The sequence below is a fragment of the Brassica napus genome, unplaced genomic scaffold, assembly GCF_020379485.1.
Source record: "Brassica napus cultivar Da-Ae unplaced genomic scaffold, Da-Ae ScsIHWf_2358;HRSCAF=3044, whole genome shotgun sequence".
NCBI lineage: Eukaryota > Viridiplantae > Streptophyta > Magnoliopsida > Brassicales > Brassicaceae > Brassica > Brassica napus.
Window position 1 is genome coordinate 14,995 of NW_026015717.1, and position 19,909 is coordinate 34,903.

A 19,909-nucleotide genomic window follows, 5' to 3' on the forward strand; every position below is an offset into this window, starting at 1 on the left:
ACAAAGATCGCCCTAACTACGTCTGTCGACTCAATAAGGCTATCTATGGCCTTAAACAGTCGCCTCGTGCTTGGTACAAGGAGCTCAAACAATATCTACTATCTCTTGGGTTTCGGAACTCGATGGCAGACACATCCCTTTTTGTTCTGCGATTACAAAACCATATTGTCTATCTCCTTGTTTACGTTGATGATATAATCGTTACAGGAAGCAGTGACATTATGATCAACAATATCATCAATTCGCTTGGTCAGCGGTTCTCAATTAAAGACCTCGGCAAGCTTCACTACTTTCTTGGCATATAAGTCACCCGCACACAGCAAGGCTTACATTTGATGCAACGGAAATACACAGTCGACCTCCTCACCAAGACCAACATGCTCGACGCAAAGCCAGTCCTCACTCCCTTAGCCACTTCGCTAAAGCTAACATTACATACAGGAGCTCCGTTACAAGACGCAACCGAGTATCGTACTGTCATTGGAAGCCTTCAATATCTGGCTTTTACACGCCCAGATATAGCGTATGCAGTCAATCGCCTTTCTCAGTTCATGCATAGACCAACAGAGGATCATTGGGCTGCTACAAAAAGAGTGCTTCGCTACCTCGCTGGTACTATCTCTCATGGGATTCTCTTAAAACGCCACAATCCTCTGTCCTTACATGCCTATTCCGATGCGGATTGGGCTGGCGACACTGATGATTTTGTCTCCACCAATGCCTATGTTATCTACTTGGGCAGCCATCCTATCTCGTGGTCATCAAAGAAACAAAAGGGAGTTGCTAGATCATCTACAGAAGCGGAATACAGATCAGTCGCAAACACTGCGTCCGAAGTCAGATGGGTATGTTCATTACTTTCTGATCTTGGAATCCAAATACCTGCCAAGCCTGTCATCTACTGCGACAACATTGGAGCAACATATCTCTGCGCCAATCCAGTTTTTCACTCGAGGATGAAACATGTTGCTTTGGATTACCACTTCATACGGGAACAGATAGAGTCTGGCCAGCTTCGGGTAACACATGTTTCTACAAAGGAACAACTGGCTGATGCCCTGACAAAACCCCTGCCAAGAACACCTTTCCTGGATGCAACTAACAAGCTTGGAGTTGTCAAGGCCCCTCCAGCTTGCGGGAGCGTATACATGAATATGTAAATAAGGGACTTAAGTGTAATTAACTTCCTAAGTACCCTAGATACTTTGATGTATATATACTCCTATCTCGTTAATAATAATAGACAAGCTTCTAAACCTATATAATCATGCTAAAAGGCCATAAACAACCACTTTCACACGGTGCCAATAAATTATGATTTCTCTGGAATTCAAATTTTATTTTTATTCAACTCTTTAGTTTCTTCATCGTATGCCACAATCACAAATCAAAGTATATGCCAATATTTGAATAAAGAAAAAAGTATATACCAAAATAAACAAACACACAAAAAATCCTATAAAAAGGGAGTGTCGCTTTTTTTACAAGTTTGAGGTTTGTTTTCAGTTGTAGCCTACTAGCCTTCCAATTCCATGACAGAACCAGAGTTGACCAGATACTAGTTGCTCTGTAATAACTCGACTCTCTTCTTATACTCAGGCCCAAACAAAGAAAAGTTTCGACTCTGGTCTGATATCAGGATTACAAAAAATGGAGGAAACGGTAGAATCATCTGTTACAGAAGGAGAAAGCACGATTGAAAAAAGAGACAGAGAAGCTATGAGAGAATTTGAGGAGGGACTCGATCAACCCATGGATGAAGAAGCTAATATGCTCAAGAACATGAACAAAGAAAAGGTAACTACTGAGTCTGTTTACTCAGTTTAAGTTTCATATAGAGAGTTTAGGTTTTTAGTTTTGTGTTTTCATCAGGGCCTATCAATGTTGATGCTACTAAGACTATCATTCCAAAGTCTAGGAATAGTTTACGGCGATCTAGGGACTTCTCCATTGTATGTGTTCTACAATACATTTCCTGATGGGATTAATGATAGTGAAGATGTGATTGGAGCTCTTTCTTTAATCATTTACTCTCTTCTGCTTATACCTCTCATCAAGTATGTGTTCATTGTCTGCAAAGCTAATGATAATGGTCAAGGTAAGCTACAAAACAAAAACAAGGTTGATCGATGTTTTCAAACCAAACCGGTTTAGTGTATACTGATGAATGTTTGTGCGCAGGTGGGACTTTAGCTATATTCTCATTGCTTTGTAGGCATGCTAACGTCAATCTCATCCCGAATCAACAACGCAGCGATGAGAATCTCACGACTTATAGTCGAACTTTAGTCGCTGAAGGATCTTTTGCTGCTAAAACAAAGAAGTGGTTGGAGAGTAGACATTCAAAGAAGAGAGCCCTTCTGGTCATTGTTCTTCTAGGGACGTGTATGATGATAGGTGATGGTATCTTAACCCCAGCCATCTCTGGTAACTAAGCTCCTCCTCCTTTCTACTTCTTTAACTTGGCAAGTTTTGTCAAACTTTCAGCCAATCTTCAAAAAATCACTAGGCGATAATTAAACGTTTTATAGGGTCATGCACATTTAGGCGCCAACTACAATTTTTTTCCGCTTATGACCGATTTGCCGCCTAGTAGACGTTTAACCCAATTTTAAGAACACTGTCCAGCTTACAAAACCTTCCTTTTTCACAGTTCTTTCAGCTACTGGTGGGATCAAAGTCAACAATCCAAAAATGAGCACCGGTAACATGTTAAATTCAAGTTTCCAGTCGATTTAGCTTTTGCTCACTTGCTATGATCCTTTTGTTTTGCAGACATCGTTGTGTTTGTGTCTATCGTTATTTTAATTGGACTGTTCAGTATGCAACACTATGGTACAGACAAGGTTGGATGGCTCTTTGCGCCAATTGTCCTTATTTGGTTCCTCTTCATTGGAGCCACTGGTATATACAACATCTGCAAACACGACACTCGCGTCTGATGCAGTGTGTGTAGTCCTATGGGTTACACTAGATACGATCTTTCGAGAAGCTTATGAAGCCGTTTTTGATACGATTTCTTATGGTTCTTCTTGTGATCTGTATCGCCATTCTATCTATCGTTTTGATACGATTTCTTATGGTCTCTTCTTTTGTTTGGCTCGCAGTAGCTTTTATGTATCCTCCTTTGATGGAGTTAAACTTTTCTAAGATAAATGCAAGTATGGTTTGACCAAAAAAAAAATATATATATATGTGTACTTCAGAAGACGAGGACAAGATGGTTGGATTTCTCTCGGTGGCATTCTTCTCAGCATAACAGGTAAAGCTAGCTTCAGATAATTTTTTTTTTTTTACAGCTATCTCTAAAATGTTTCTATTACCCATAACGAAAGTTAGAAACTACTTATAAAATGTTTATTGTTAAAAATTGTAGGCACAGAGGCACTATACGCAGACATTTCTTATTTCCCTTTACAAGCGATACAGCTAGCTTTTACACTTTTTGTATTCCCTTGTCTACTTCTAGCATACTGCGGACAAGCTGCGTATCTTGTGAACCACAAGGAACACTACAAAGACGCCTTCTATGCATCTATCCCGGGTTTGTCCTAGACCTTTTCCAAAAGCTTTACAAGTCTTGAAGTCATACATAGTGTGCTTTTTCAGAACACTGAAACTCTGTTTTGCTTTGGCCCCATAGAAAGCGTATATTGGCCGATGTTAATAGTGGCGACCGGAGCTGCAATCGTTGGGAGCCAAGCTACCATATCAGGGACTTATTCACTGATCAAACAGGCTGTGTCTCATGGGTGTTTCCCTCGAGTTAAAATTGTTCACACTTCAAAGAAGTTCCTTTCTCAGATATATTGCCCTGATATTAACTGGATACTCATGATTGGTTGCATCGCCGTCACTGCGAGTTTCAAGAACCAAATAGATATCGGCAATGCATATGGTAAGTATTAAGTTAGATGATTTACCAACCTATAATTAATTGGTAGCAAGTGACCTAATCCATATCTTTTATATATTATTTAAGATCTCTTGCAACTTCCTACGTGGAGTTGTGCCTCTAATACGCCATTTCGATCGATATTATGGCTCTTTGACCATTTATCTCATAATATTTGATCAAATTTAGTGGACCAACTTTAGGCATGATGACTTATGGATCGGATTAGAAAGTATGGATTGAGCTCTGATACCCTATTAAATTAGATTAACTTCAAACCTAAAACTATTTATGATAAGTACATTGTCTCATCTCTTTATATATTATTTAGCATCCTTTCTAACTTCTGAGATTTTGGATTTTGTCTCTAATATGTCTCTCTCTAGATAATGTATCTTTAATCCTTAATCTTGAAATGTTTGGGCAAAGATCGATGAGTCTAGTTTAGCTTGGTCAATTATAGTTCGATTAGACTGAGCGTTAATACTATATTAAATTAGATGAGTTTACAACCGAAAACCAACTGGTATAAATGGATTGGTACATATCTCTTACATGTTAGCTAAATCCTTCTAACTTCTAATGTAGGACTTTTGTTCCTAACTTAATAGTAAGATGTACATGAATAGAGGTCGGTATTTTGGTTAGATTTTGAGCATTTGTTTGACCCTTTTGGTATCTTGGTGAATATTAGGGACTGCGGTTATGGTCGTGATGATTGTGACCACATTACTGATGGTGCTGACCATGCTTCTCGTGTGGAGGTGGCACTGGATCCTTGTCCTTATATTCGCCGTTCTCTCGCTAGTAGTAGAACTGTCTTATTTCTCGGCTGTGCTCCTAAAGGTCAATGAAGGAGGATGGGTTCCGCTCATCATAGCAGCATTCTCTCTTCTGGTAATGTTTGTTTGGAATTACGTAACAGTCAAGAAATATGAGTTTGAAGTGTATAGCAAAGTTTCCATGAGTTGGATCCTCGGTCTCGGTCCCAGCCTTGGGCTTGTACGTGTCCCTGGGATCGGGTTAGTCCACACGGAACTAGCGAGTGGTGTCCCTCACATCTTCTCTCATTTCATCACAAACCTCCCCGCGATCCACTCTGTCGTAGTCTTTGTATGCGTCAAGAACCTCCCCGTCTATACTGTTCCTGAAGAAGAGAGGTTTATGGTGAAGAGAATCGGACCAAAGACATTCCGAATGTTCCGCTGCGTAGCCAGGTACTGTCCTTTCTTCTTCTCAGTTCTTTAGACAAAGAGGTTTAAGACCGTTGAAATAACTAATATAAATGTAATAGGTATGGTTACAAAGATCTACATAGGAAAGACGACAACTTCGAAAACCAACTGTTCGATAACCTCTTCTCTTTCATCCAAACTGAAACAATGATGGAGTCATATTCAAACTATAGCAACAGCGCGTATTACGTCAACCATACACACGTGTCCAGAGATGAACTGATATGTAACAACAACAACTACGACAACAACAATAACAACATGGTTGTGTTCTCATCGATGTTCGACACGATAATTCCACCTGATTCACCGCATAGTGCAATGAGTTTCAGTGAGAACTACATAGTGGAGGAAGAGGAGGAGGAGGAGGAGGGTGAGGATGAGTTGGAGTTTTTAAAGACTTGTAAAGAGACAGGGGTTGTCCATATCATGGGAAACACCGTGGTGAAGGCAAGAAAAGGATCATTGCTTCCAAAAAAGATAGCCATTGACTATGTTTATCGGCTTCTTGCTAAGATGTGTAGGGCGAATAGTGCTATCTGTTGGGGAAAGTCACACGGCGCAGCGGAAATACTAATGGTCGTGTTCCCCTGACCTTGTGTGAACCTGTGAAGAAAATACTTCGACGATGGTGGGATGTAATATGCAGAAAAACGTAAATGAGACACACAATTTTTACGTGGAAAACCTCCTCGATGTGAGAAGGAAAAACCACGGGACCGTAGTCCACTCAAAAATCCACTATATAAATGGTATGAGTACAACCACGTCCTCCCTGTTCAACAGCCTGAACAGAACAGAGACACTAGCTTCAAAGAGCTATCTCCAACACAAACAACAACAACAAGAGAGCAACACAAAGCTTCAAAACCGGCAGCAACCAAACGACCTCAGCTCACAAGGATTCCGGCATCCAGAAACTAATTCAACCGTACAAATCCAAGATAAACAAGTCGAAAATACCTCTGCCAAATTTCAGCTCAAGAAGAGAAGATCTCACCGTTGGATTTACCAAACACCCAAGACTGCTCTGCTGAAGAACTATGGCGACCAGCTTCAAGAAAATCCAGACAACAGAAGATCCAACCGTTGAAATCCAAATCCCTTCGGTGAACCTCTAACCCACTGACTGAAGAAGCTTCCCACAAAATATCAGCCCGATCAGGATCCGTTTGACCCTCCAAATCCAGTCTTGAAATCACCTTACGAGTTTTCTCCTTCTCTCTCTTTTTCTCCTTTCTCTCTTTTGTCTCTCTCTCTAAACTCTATTATTGTGAGTCTACAGTGCAAAGGGTCATGAGAATTATTATTATGTCTCATGCCCACTTGGTTCTCTCCATCTAGGAGGGACCCAACAAACTCCCCCTCCGACTAGATGGAAGAAACAGCCATTCCGGCTATCTCTCGGCATACCTCAAGCTTCCCCCTCGGTAATGACTTCGTCATCATATCAGCTCCATTATCATCCGTATGAACTTTCTCAAGTTCCACTTCCTTAGAAGCAACCACATCACGTATCCAATGATACCTCCTCTGAATGTGTTTTGACTTCGAATGAAATGTAGAATTCTTCCCGAGACAAATAGCGCTTTGACTATCACAAAGCAACACATACTTTTCTTGCTTGAAACCGATCTCTTCACAGAAGTTCTTCATCCACAACAGCTCTTTACAAGCTTCAACTGCAGCAATGAACTCTGCCTCAGTGGTAGATAGTGCAACACACTTTTGCAACCTTGACTGCCATGCCACAGCTCCACCCGCAAATGTTACCAAGTAACCCGAAGTAGATTTGCTAGAATCAGCATCTCCCGACATGTCAGAATCAGTGTAACTGACAAGCAATGACTTCTTACCTCCAAATGTAATCTTCAAATTAGAAGTCCCTCTGAGATATCTCAAAATCCACTTCACAGCATTCCAATGTTCTCTTCCCGGATTGGAGAGAAACCTGCTGACAACTCCAACGGCGTAGGCTAAATCCGGTCTTGTACAGACCATGGCATACATCAAACTACCCACTGCAGAAGCATACGGAACCTTCGCCATATCTTCCTTCTCCGCATATGTCTTCGGACTTTGTTGACTGCTCAGTCTTAAGTGTGGAGCAAGAGGAGTACTCAACACTTTAGACTTGTCCATGTGAAACCGCTTAAGTACTTTTTCAATGTACTTCTCCTGAGATAAGTGAATCAGCTTCTCACCTCTATCCCGAATAATTCTCATACCAAGAATCTGTTTCGCTGGACCCATATCTTTCATGGCAAAGGACTCACTGAGCTGCTCTTTCAACTCCTTAATTCTGTCCATGTTCCTGCCCACAATCAACATATCATCGACATACAGCAACAAGATGATAAAATCATCCTCACCGAACACCTTCACAAATACACAATGGTCTGAATCAGTCTCTGCATAACCATGCTCCCCCATAACAGACTTGAACTTCATGTACCACTGCCTTGGTGCTTGCTTCAATCCATAAAGGCTTTTCTTCAAGCGGCAAACCAAATTTTCTTTGCCCTTTTGCACATAGCCTTCCGGTTGTTCCATGTAGATCTCTTCCTCCAAATTACCATGAAGGAAAGCAGTCTTCACGTCCATTTGCTCAACCTCTAGATCAAGGCTCGCTGCCAATCCAAGTACAACCCGAATGGATGACATCTTCACAACAGGAGAAAAGATTTCATCATAATCAATTCCCTTCTTTTGGCTGTAGCCTTTCACAACCAATCTAGCCTTGTGTCGAGGTGGCAAATTATCATCCTCATGCTTAATTCTGTACACCCACTTATTAAGCAGAGCCTTCTTGCCCTTAGGCAATTCCACCAACTCAAAAGTATGGTTCTCCTCAAAAGAATCCATCTCCTCATCCATGGCTCCAAACCACTTATCCTTGTGTTCATCCTCCAAAGCTTCATCATAGCTTTCAGGCTCTCCCCCATCAGTAAGTAATACATACTCACTAGGATCATACCTTGTCGACGGTTTAAGACCTCTCTCGGATCTTCTAACAATAGTAGGTTGGTTCTCAGCAGCTGGTGTCTCACCATGATCGTCACCATGATCACCACTACCATCTTCATGTGCGGGAGCATCTGCACTGGGTGTATTATCCTGAACCTCAACCTCAACCTCACCGTGAACCGATGTAGAAGGAGTAGCCTCTGTATCGATCAAACCCTCAAAAATCTGAGTTGGCTTTTTGGACTTGTCAATGTCCTTAATCGTTTGATCTTCCATAAACACAACATCTCTGCTCCTTACGAGCTTCCTCTCAACGGGATCATAAAATCTGTACCCGAACTCATCATGACCATAACCGATGAACACACACTGCCGCGACTTCATCTCAAGCTTCGATCTATCAACCTTGGGAATATGAACAAATGCCTTACACCCAAAGACCCTCAAGTGACTGTAAGAAACATCCTTACCAGTCCAAACCCTCTCTGGAACATCACCATCCAATGGAGCACTTGGTGACAAATTCAGCACATGAACCACCGTGTTCAAAGCTTCTGCCCAGAAAGTCATCGATAAGCCTGACTGTGAGATCAAACATCTCATCCTCTCGACAATCGTCCGATTCATCCTTTCAGCCAACCCATTCAACTGTGGAGTATGAGGTGGCGTGAACTGATGCCTTATTCCATGCTCTTTGCAATAAGCATCAAATGGTCCAAGATACTCTCCACCATTATCACTGCGGATACACTTCAGCTTCTTCCCCGTTTGTCTCTCAACCAATGCCACAAAGTGCTTGAAATATCCCAGCACCTGATCCTTCGTCCTCATAGGAAATACCCACGACTTCCTTGAATGATCATCAATAAAAGTCACATAATATGATGCGCCACCAAGAGATCTTGTCTTCATTGGACCACACACATCTGAGTGTACCAAATCCAGTACCTCGGGTTTCCTAGAAGGTGCGGAAGACTTGAAAGATACCCTGTGTTGTTTTCCCGCAAAGCAATGCGAACACTTCTGTAGGTGCAAACCAGAGATTCCTGGAATCACCTCATTCTTAGACAACACAACCATTCCTTTCTCACTCATGTGACCGAGTCTCTTATGCCATAACTCCATGGCATTATCATTCTCCACCGCATTAACAACATCTTTGGAGACCTTAGCCTGCATCCAATAGAAAGATGAAGACTTCTCACCTCGAGCCACAATCAAAGAACCGCGAGAGAGCTTCCATTTACCACCACCGTGCAAACTGAAATAGCCCTCATCATCAAGTCTTCCCGTCGATATCAGATTCATCCTAATATCAGGAACATGCTTAACATCCTTAAGCACCAGCCTAGTACCAAGACTAGTCTCCAAGCAAACATCACCAATGCCAGCAACCTGAGCCATCGCATCATTCCCCATCTTCACAGAACCATAATTACCCGTAGTATAGGTAGAAAACAAATCCCGCTGTGATGTAGCATGAGTAGTAGCTCCACTGTCAATCACCCAACTGGTGTCCTGGCATGCGACATTAATGGCATCACCCTCAAGAAGAATGAGAAACTGATCTTCGGTGAGAGTCACCCGATCCACCTTTTCTTCTTGATTTCCTTGCTGCTTGTTTTTCAACTTCCAGCAATCCTTCTTCATGTGCCCTTTCTTATGACAGAAGTAGCACTCCATATTAGCAAATCTATTAGACTTGCTCCTGCTCCTGTTCTTGTCTCTCTTGGGATCTCTACTTGTACTTCTCCCCCTTGACTCAGTAACAAAGACATCTGAACGCGAACTGCTAGCATTCGACTGCCTTCTTGCTTCCTCATTAAGAACACTGTTCTTCACTGAATCCATCGAAATAACACCTTCCGACGCGGAGTTACAAAGAGACATCCTGAAAACCTCCCAAGAGTCCGGTAAAGTACCGAGAAGCCACAGACCGTGAATCTCATCATCAAACTTGATGCCCATATCAGACAACTTGTTGAGCAATCCCTGAAACGCATTCAAGTGATCTGTCATCGGAGTCCCCTCCTGATACCTCAGCTCAATCAACTTCTTGATCATGTACATCTTGTTGTTTCCGGTCTTCCTAGCATATAACTGCTCCAGCTTCTTCCACAAAGAACGAGCATCCGTCTCAGTCTCAATATGATGCAACACATTATCATCTACCCACTGCCTTATCAACCCACACACTTGGCGATGCTGCAGCTTCCACTCTTCATCCGTCTTCTTCTCAGGTTTCTGCTCCTCGAAGACTGGAACATGGAATTCTTTAACAAAGAGCAAATCCTCCATCTTGCCCTTCCATAGATGATAGTTAGCACCATTCAAGCTTATCATCCTGCTCATATTTTCCATCTTTCACACAAGCAAATAACAACCCAAAGTTATCAAAACCAAAGCTCTAAAACCAGAAGCTCTGATACCACTCTGTTGGGGAAAGTCACACGGCGCAGCGGAAATACTAATGGTCGTGTTCCCCTGACCTTGTGTGAACCTGTGAAGAAAATACTTCGACGATGGCAAGATATAATATGCAGAAAACGTAAATGAGACACACAATTTTTACGTGGAAAACCTCCTCGATGTGAGAAGGAAAAACCACGGGACCGTAGTCCACTCAAAAATCCACTATATAAATGGTATGAGTACAACCACGTCCTCCCTGTTCAACAGCCTGAACAGAACAGAGACACTAGCTACAAAGAGCTATCTCCAACACAAACAACAACAACAAGAGAGCAACACAAAGCTTCAAAACCGGCAGCAACCAAACGACCTCAGCTCACAAGGATTCCGGCATCCAGAAACTAATTCAACCGTACAAATCCAAGATAAACAAATCGACAATACCTCTGCCAAATTTCAGCTCAAGAATAGAAGATCTCACCGTTGGATTTACCAAACACCCAAGACTGCTCTGCTGAAGAACTATGGCGACCAGCTTCAAGAAAATCCAGACAACAGAAGATCCAACCGTTGAAATCCAAATCCCTTCGGTGAACCTCTAACCCACTGACTGAAGAAGCTTCCCACAAAATATCAGCCCGATCAGGATCCGTTTGACCTTCCAAATCCAGTCTTGAAATCACCTTACGAGTTTTCTCCTTCTCTCTCTTTTTCTCATTTCTCTATTTTGTCTCTCTCTCTAAACTCTATTATTGTGAGTCTACAGTGCAAAAGGTCATGAGAATTATTATTATGTCTCATGCCCACTTGGTTCTCTCCATCTAGGAGGGACCCAACAGTATCTTACATGTTCCTCATGAAACCCTTTTGAACGTTGGACAAGTCTATTATGTTTAGCTTTTTTTTTTTTTTTGTAAACAACTGCTGATAAAAGGGTAATAAAGGAGACCAATCACAACTTCACAAGACTAGACCATGGAAACTGTTGTGTCATTGGTCACGTTGAAGTTCTTTATAAAGATGAATCTTTGCGTTTATTAGAAGTCTTGACGCAGTCCCAAGAACCAAGATTCAACAGATGGCTAGATTAGCATTGTGGACTTACTATATGACAATATAATAATATACTTGATAATGATATTTTACAAATAAAGGCCATCACGATGATCCAATCACTTAGAATCAAGAGCCCGTCAAGGAAGCTATAATTTGATTTTATCTTCTTTATTGGGCAATTTGGGATTTAATTCTTCTTTATTAGCCACCAAAGCTTGGAACTCAATAAAACAATTTAGAAGTACTACATTTGACCAGCGGAACAATAGCAACGATTATACTACAAAATGCCATTTAATTCGAGGATTTCTTTTTTAGACGCCGTAGCAAATTATTGACCTAACATTCAAAGCTTACACGTAATTACTGTTTTTACTAAATACTTCAATTAAGTTTTTTTTTCTCATTCACATCTACTTTTGCTTTTTCGGGATTTCTTGATGGAGATATCCGAACGACTAAGGGCAGGATTATCGGGGGAGGGGGAGTAGTTTTTAGTGGGTTTTTAAGGGGAGGGACACAAAAAGAAAAAAATGGATTGCAGAAAAGCCAGAATAAAAATAGCTGTTGGCTGGTTTTTTGCACTGTTCGCGGATCCCACTGACACGTGACGGCCCTCGATTGGTTGGTTTTTTTTTTATTCAGACAAAAAAAATTAAAAAACCCATTTGGTTTTCAGCGTTAATCATGATCTAACAAAATTGCTTGCCCTGAATGTAATTATATGCCCATGCTGGACTGACGATAGACTCACGTCCTCTTACCACTCTCCATTGATGAAGGCATAACAAATTCGATCCCAAATTGACAATTCTTGATAAGTATTAGAATCCAAAAGTGATGTCTACCATTAGTTTGGTAGTATCCTAGAAAAGAGAAGTTTGGTGATGTAAGCCCAATATTTGTATTATTAGCCAGTAAGCTATCAACTTCAGTCCCTGGTCAAATCATTGTTCGTATTATCAATTACTTGAATACTCGTTAACTTAATGAGATTAATAAACGGAATAATATATACATGACGGCATCCACGACTAAGTGAAAATAACGTGACCAAGACAAATATCAAAGGACACGTGTTGGGAACATAATGGAAGAAATGGTCCACTGATTAATGTGCATCAATTTCAAGAAATAAAATAAAAACCGTTTTGGTGACCAAAAACATTTGACAAAAAAAAAAAAAATCAACCCCTGATGTTTGTTTTTGTTGTTGTCAATCCCTCATGTGTACTCGACTTTATGGTATTTCTCTGATTAAACCGCATTAAATATCATAACTAAAAGTATTATTTGCCCATGTAATGTTGAAGACTCGCAAACAAAAGGGAAGGACTTATTGAAGGTCTGAAGTTTCATGACGTTAATGTATCTATATATTTTTATAAAAAGAGAAGTAATATTCCAATGACCGTTTCTCATCCGCCAAATCAATCATCTCTCGGGATCATTTCATGTTTCTACACTTGTCTCATCATCTGATTAGTATAACAGCAAAATTTCACAATTTAAAATTCCTACAACGATTCATAAAAAAAAACTGACATAAATAAATGCATTACGTAATAAAATAATATAAAACGACGTCCTTTATAAGAACCGACAAAATAAACAGAGAAGAAAAGTGAGAAACGCTTAAAACCTTTTCAAGAATACATGAACTCTTCCTCTTCCTCCTCCCCTAGTTCCACTTCAAAGTTTCTTGATTTGGGATCTGCGATCGGACAAAAGGAAGTGAAGAAAATTTTGGTCTTGTTTCTCGGCTTAGCTGCTTCATGTCTACTTCTTTACAAAACAGCTTATCCTCTTCCTCAAGAGCTCCATGTCAACAATCTCACCTCTCCTCGTCCTTTGCTCGATCACCCCTCTTCGTCTTCTCCACAAACAGTAAGCTGTTAATACTCATGCTGTCATGCATATGTCTCAATCTGTGCTCTGTCCGGAATGGTTTGATTTTTTTTGGAATCTTTAATCAGAAACGTGTTTCTTGTTTCTTTCAGAGATCAAAGTCAATCAGTTTTAGAGAAGTTCTGGAGAATGCGTCCACAGAAAATCGAACAGTTATCGTAACTACGTTGAATCAAGCGTGGGCAGAGCCGAACTCTCTGTTCGATTTGTTTCTTGAAAGCTTTCGTATCGGACAAGGAACACAGAAGCTACTTCAACACGTGGTTGTTGTTTGCTTGGATCCCAAGGCATTTGATCGGTGCTCACAACTTCACCCTAATTGCTACTATTTAGAAACCTCAGGAACTGATTTCTCCGGCGAGAAACTGTTTGCTACTCCTGATTACCTCAAAATGATGTGGAGGAGAATCGAGCTTCTCACACAAGTGCTTGAAATGGGATTTAACTTCATCTTCACGGTACTCATCTTAATCACCCTTTACAAATCTTTGTTCTTTAAAAATCTTTTGGATCAATCTATGAACAAGAAAATCTATTTGTAGATAACTTACGGTTACGGTTGTCTTAGAGGATGTGCGTTACATTTGCATTAGCATAGGACCCATATAAAAGTTAACATAAATTATCTATATTTTCAATTCCAAGGTTTTAAGAAAATTAGTTACACATAATGTATTGTCTGAATTTAATACATAAGGCCCTACGCAATTAAAAAAAATATCACAGCTAATATTACATCTACCTAACTAATGCATGGTAGTCCATTAATAATTGAAGAGTTCACAGTAAATAAATTAAACGCAAAATTATTGTCCAAGTGTGTGAATTTTAGAAAAATAAAGTACAACCATATGTGTGAATAGTAAATGCTACATTTGATATAAGAAATTCAATTAAACAAAACGATGTTAACTTTGAAAATCTCCTATATATATTTAGGATGCAGATATAATGTGGCTTAGAGATCCATTTCCTCGGCTATATCCAGATGGGGATTTTCAGATGGCGTGTGATCGATTCTTTGGTGATCCTTATGACTCAGACAATTGGGTAAACGGAGGCTTCACTTACGTGAAATCAAACCACAGAAGCATTGAGTTCTACAAGTTTTGGTACAAATCTCGTCTAGATTATCCAGAGTTACATGACCAAGATGTGTTCAACAAGATCAAACACGAGGCTATAGTCTCAGAGATTGGGATCCAGATGAGATTCTTTGACACGGTTTACTTTGGTGGGTTTTGTCAGACGAGCAGAGACATAAACTTGGTGTGTACGATGCATGCTAATTGTTGTATTGGATTAGAGAAGAAGCTTCATGATCTTAATCTCGTTCTTGATGACTGGCGAAAATATTTGTCTTTATCTGAACAAGTTATGAATACGACTTGGAGTGTTCCTACGAAGTGTTTGTGAATTGAAAGACTTGAATTCAGTTTGAGGGGCAACTTTGTTGTTTAATTTGTGTAAAGCATAAAGCTTTCAAAAATGAATAATTGTGTTTAAAGAAATAATCTTATCTTTATTTTCATCTTTGGTAAAAGCTATATTAGTCAAGAATCAAAGAAAGAGTCAAGAACCGATCACGTGGACTTAGAGTTGATTTACAGTAAAAGTTATAACTCGATGTAATTTGCAGTAAAAACTATGTGGTAGAAACTGTAGATTTATGTAGTGAAATCGCAGTAAAAATAATATGAATTACAAATATTTTATAATTATTGACTGGTAACGTTTTTGATGTATAAGTTGCAGTATATATATCAATAATAATAACATTTAACAATAATAGCTTAACATGTTAACAAAAAAAATTAGCAATAATAATTAAATTTATTATAAAATTGATTAAATTTAAAATATATTAAACTAAATAAATTAAATTTAACTAAATTAAGGAAATACAGTAATATAATTATGTAAATTTTCTACCAAAATGTACATATATATTTACATATAATTTAATGTATGTAAAAACCTTTAGTTACCAAATAGATTTAGCAATTAAATTATAGAAATAATATTAGATAGTTTAAATATAACTAGTAACTAGTAAACATCTATATAAAAGAAATGTTCACGTGAGAACTATGAATGCTTCTTAAAAAAATTGTTGAAGTTCAAAAAGTAACCGTATGATAACTGACATACAACCAAAAAAAAACTAATTCAACTTCTAATACATGGCATTTTGTTTGATGTTGAGTTAGAGCATCTCCAAAAGCCTCCTTATAACTTCAAATATAAGGTTTTGTGCACTCCAAAAACAACCTTAAAACTTTAAATTTTAAGGTTTTGTACAATGAAACCTCAAATATAAGGTTTCACTGTACAAAACCTTATATTCAAGGTTCTTTACTTTTCTAGTCTTTTTACTTATCTAACTTTCAAATAATGTTAATAACTTTTATTGTTTAATCATTTTAGTCCTTTTTAATACAAAATATTTAAGTAATACTACAACAAATATAATACGAAGACTAAATAATGTTATTACATGATATAATAACAGCGTGTATTATTATGCATAACATGATTATTGAAGATGAATGTGATATGAAAATACTTTAATTGATTATATATGGGAGCATTGTGAAAGTAATTATAATGAATAATTATGTAATTTATTTAAATTAAATGAATAATTTTGTATGTTTTTATTTACATACAATATTTTACTATAATATAATATTTTATTTATTAATTTTGTTTATAATACTTTTGTTGTATATTTTATAGTTATTGTAAAAGATTTATGCTTTTAGTTAAGTTTTATCAAACATAAAGACTATTATATAAAATACAAAAATTTAAGGTTTAATATAAAGTTTTGCTTTCGGAGAGAAACACTCTCAAACCTTATGTTTGAAGTTTTGCCAAAATTTAAAATAAATGGGCTTTTGGAGATGCTCTTAAAGCTTGAGTTATCAATTTTTTCAAAGAGTTAACTCAAAATTATAACTCATATATAATACATTATAACTCAAACACTAACTAAAAAAATTAAAAATAACTCATGAATAGTAACATTTTTGAATTATGACTCTAACTCAAACTTAATCAATGGTAACTCATGTTACCAATCAATATAGTCTCCTCCCAGATATTGAAATTCGAACTTGTGCTCAGTAACTTTAATTTTTTTGTGAGATTCGTAAATCAACTCTACTAGCCATCTATTACGGCGTATTGGGCCTTATTGTTAGTACAAAATTTATCCTACCTTGAGATTTAAGTACAAACTTGTTGTACGTAATGTCTCTCCAAGAGCTTACAAACTGAAAATTAAAAATTTGATACATGTCATTTGTATAAACGGAAATCCAGTAAAATTTACAATGATTGGTTGGATTATAATTGTAGATTTTTTTTTGTAAAGTTTTGTATGCACCAATATTCGTTATGGCTGTATGATTTTGTATGTGACTGTTTTAAAATTAGAGAATGATCGGTAACTAATTGATATGTGCTGTTAATTATTTATTTAATAAAAAATAAAATCTAGTATAAAATATAATTTTCATTTATAATATTAGTTATCTTATATTCATATAAAATTTTGTTTAATAATGTGGTACTGTTAAGATATATTTATAAAAATAATATATATTTAACTAATTTTGCTATTGGTATATGATAATTTGAATTTTTATACCATAAATTAAATATATGTAACAACAAAAATTATAATAACAAATAAATAATTTTTTTTGCTACGGCACTTGTAAAGCAAGGAATTAGGGCTGTCAGAGATAATGAATCTACAAGACTGCAACCATTCTATTTTTTGTTAGTTTGGGTTGTGAGTGTTTTAAGGAAAAGCTTGATTGGTTTAAGTTTGTGTATGTGAACAAAGGCTGTAAAATACAACAATTATTCCTTTAGTTGAATATCGTGATATATTTTGAATATTTAAAAAGATAATGAACTATTTCTACTGGTGTATTTAATTGCATCAAACAAATCATTATCGTTTTAAGAAATAGAATAAAATTTAAACGAAATATTAGAAGTCCATTGTGATTTGTTCAAAATGAGGCTGCCAAGTTATCCGGTTTACTTTTTATATTATTTTGGAAAATTATTGCTTGGTTTCTTGAGATTGAGAAAACAATCTTTTACTAAGATCAAGTTATTACTATTCTTGCGAAGCAAGTAATTGATCTCTTTGAGTATTTTACTATATACAAAGTAAAATTGGAAGAATTATATAAATAAAAATATGAACTTGTGAAATAATTAACTAAATAAAGAAAAACCTAAAATCCTTAATATCTTATGTTTATCAATAGCTTTTTATTTTGTCTTTTTTTTTCCAAAATCAATACATAAATTATTTTGATTATATCATGTAATTAGATACCAAAAGCAGACACCCATTAATGTTTTCTATCACAAAGTCACAAACAATATTGTGTGATACTAAAAATATGCCTTTTTCTTTTGACCTAGCAGTCACCTTACAACGGGAGGCACGTAGAATGAAGAGGAGGTCGAAGAGAATAAGGAGAAGACAAAGCGACATATGCAAGAGCCACGAACCGTGGCAGGAATTTCCTTCTGATCTCGTGATAGAGATTCTCACGAGACTCCCTGCTAAATCCCTTATGAGGCTCAAATCCGTCTCTAAGCTCTGGTCAACCTTGATTTGTTCCCAATATTTCACCAACCTTTCATCAGCGCCACGTATATACATGTGGCTGGGCTTCGACAAAGAGAAGATATTAGTATCATCGTCATCTTCTCCTGACTTGGACGGTTCTTTTGTAGTTGACCAAGATTTGACAATCTCAGCGATGAAAGGCTACTCCGTCTCTCATGTTTACCGCGGTTTGATGTGCTTTACAAAAGGCACAAATGCACAAATATATAACAGTACCACTAAGAAACTTGTCGTCTTACCTGACATAGAGGAATCCAACATCATAGCAAAAGATCACAAGTTTAATAAGATCATATACCATATCGCACACGACCCTGTTCATGATCAATATAAAGTGGTTTGCATAGTTTCAAGACTCAAAGTTGTAAAGCTCTTGCTAGAGCATTGGGTCTTCACACTAGGAGGAGGTGTATCAAGTCGATGGAGAAAGATTCCATGCACATGTCCACCACATAGCCCTTTCACACGAGGATTGACTATCAATGGGAGTATGTATTACCTAGCTTTGGTTCCTAATTCGATTAAACCCCTGTTTGTGAGATTCGATATTAGTTCTGAAAAACTCAGTGTGCTCCAAAAACCTGAAGATGCCTTTTGGTGTCGGTATTATTATACTGAGATTATAGAATACGATGGAAGAATAGCTATTTTAGACCATGCCGATCTTGTACATGACGGTGTGATGGATCTATGGGTAAGGGAAGATGAAGAGAAGAATAGGTGGTCAAGGATGAAGCGGGTGTTGCATCCTTCTCAAATGAATATGATAAAAACGCATATAGTCCATAACATGAGTTTGAGGGTACAAGGTACAACTAGAAACGGTGACGTTATCTTGGTTCCTCAACATATATTTCGTATTGGACCCGACCAGTTTAACGTTTTACCTCAAGTTACAACTCATTTCTACGTGTTTCTTTACAACCTACAAAAGAACCATTTTAGAAAAGTTGAAATCAAATCCAACCGCTACAACACCAAAAGATGGGACGTTGTTGGATTTGACGATATTGAGAACTTAATGTATCTCTGATCGCTTTGTGCGTGTGTGTTTTATTTTTTTATTTTATATGTTTATGCAATCATTTTATTTAGTTTTGTTTGGATGTTTTGCTCAACTAAAGTTTTTTTTAAAATGAAATGCAGTTGTGTCTTTCATAAAGGCTTTATCAATGTTTGATGTTTCGGCTTATCAATGTTTGATGTTTCTTTCTCTCTCCCTTTTCAAACCTTCCAATCACTGGGAAACAAAATTTATTTTCTTCTTTGCATATTCGAAAACAATTTGATTTACTTTAGATCTGATACAAGTTACATAAATATGATATAAGCTAACATAAGAGATCAAGCGAGTTTCCGATTCAAGTCATGCAATACAATTACGAGCCCACAGTCGAGGTCACTTGAGTTTTGTTTCTGATATGGTGTCTTTGGGAATTTGATGACAATTATATACTGTGATTTTATAGGTGTTCAAGTTTAGAAATAAAAACAGCATTTGGTTTGATGACATAAACGAACATGTGAACATGTAAAAAAAAACTGTTCAATTATCCATGTAAGAAGTACGAGTGAAGGCTCAGCTGGTACAGGAAACACTGAGAGCATCATTAACGGGAGTCTATTGATGAGTCTCTCGTCCAATAAACAATTAGAAAAAGTTAAAGTAAGAGAAAGATAACAAATTTAGAACAAATAGGTGAGGTAAGACCAACTCCATTGGTTCTTAAAATGGGTTCTTAAAATTAATTTTATAGTTAATTGTGTACTTTA

The 19,909-nt window shown here is 37.5% G+C and overlaps 2 protein-coding genes and 1 pseudogene across 2 annotated transcripts; all 3 read left to right on the forward strand.

Moving 5' to 3' along the window:
• Nucleotides 1-1,507: 1,507 nt before the first annotated feature.
• Nucleotides 1,508-5,793, forward strand: LOC125600665 (annotated as a pseudogene).
• A 7,295-nt stretch (nucleotides 5,794-13,088) lies between these two features.
• Nucleotides 13,089-15,006, forward strand: LOC125600664 (uncharacterized protein At4g15970-like). The gene is made up of 3 exons (XM_048773287.1): nucleotides 13,089-13,452; nucleotides 13,566-13,931; nucleotides 14,413-15,006. The coding sequence occupies exons 1-3, from the start codon at nucleotides 13,222-13,224 to the stop codon at nucleotides 14,887-14,889; spliced, it is 1,074 nt and encodes a 357-aa protein (XP_048629244.1). The 5' UTR covers nucleotides 13,089-13,221; the 3' UTR covers nucleotides 14,890-15,006.
• Nucleotides 15,007-17,903: 2,897 nt separating this feature from the next.
• On the forward strand, nucleotides 17,904-19,779 carry LOC106421129 (F-box protein At4g19940-like). The gene has a single exon (XM_013861972.2). It carries the CDS (start codon nucleotides 17,904-17,906, stop codon nucleotides 19,167-19,169), a length of 1,266 nt encoding a protein of 421 aa, XP_013717426.1. The 3' UTR covers nucleotides 19,170-19,779.
• The last annotated feature ends 130 nt before the right edge of the window (nucleotides 19,780-19,909 follow it).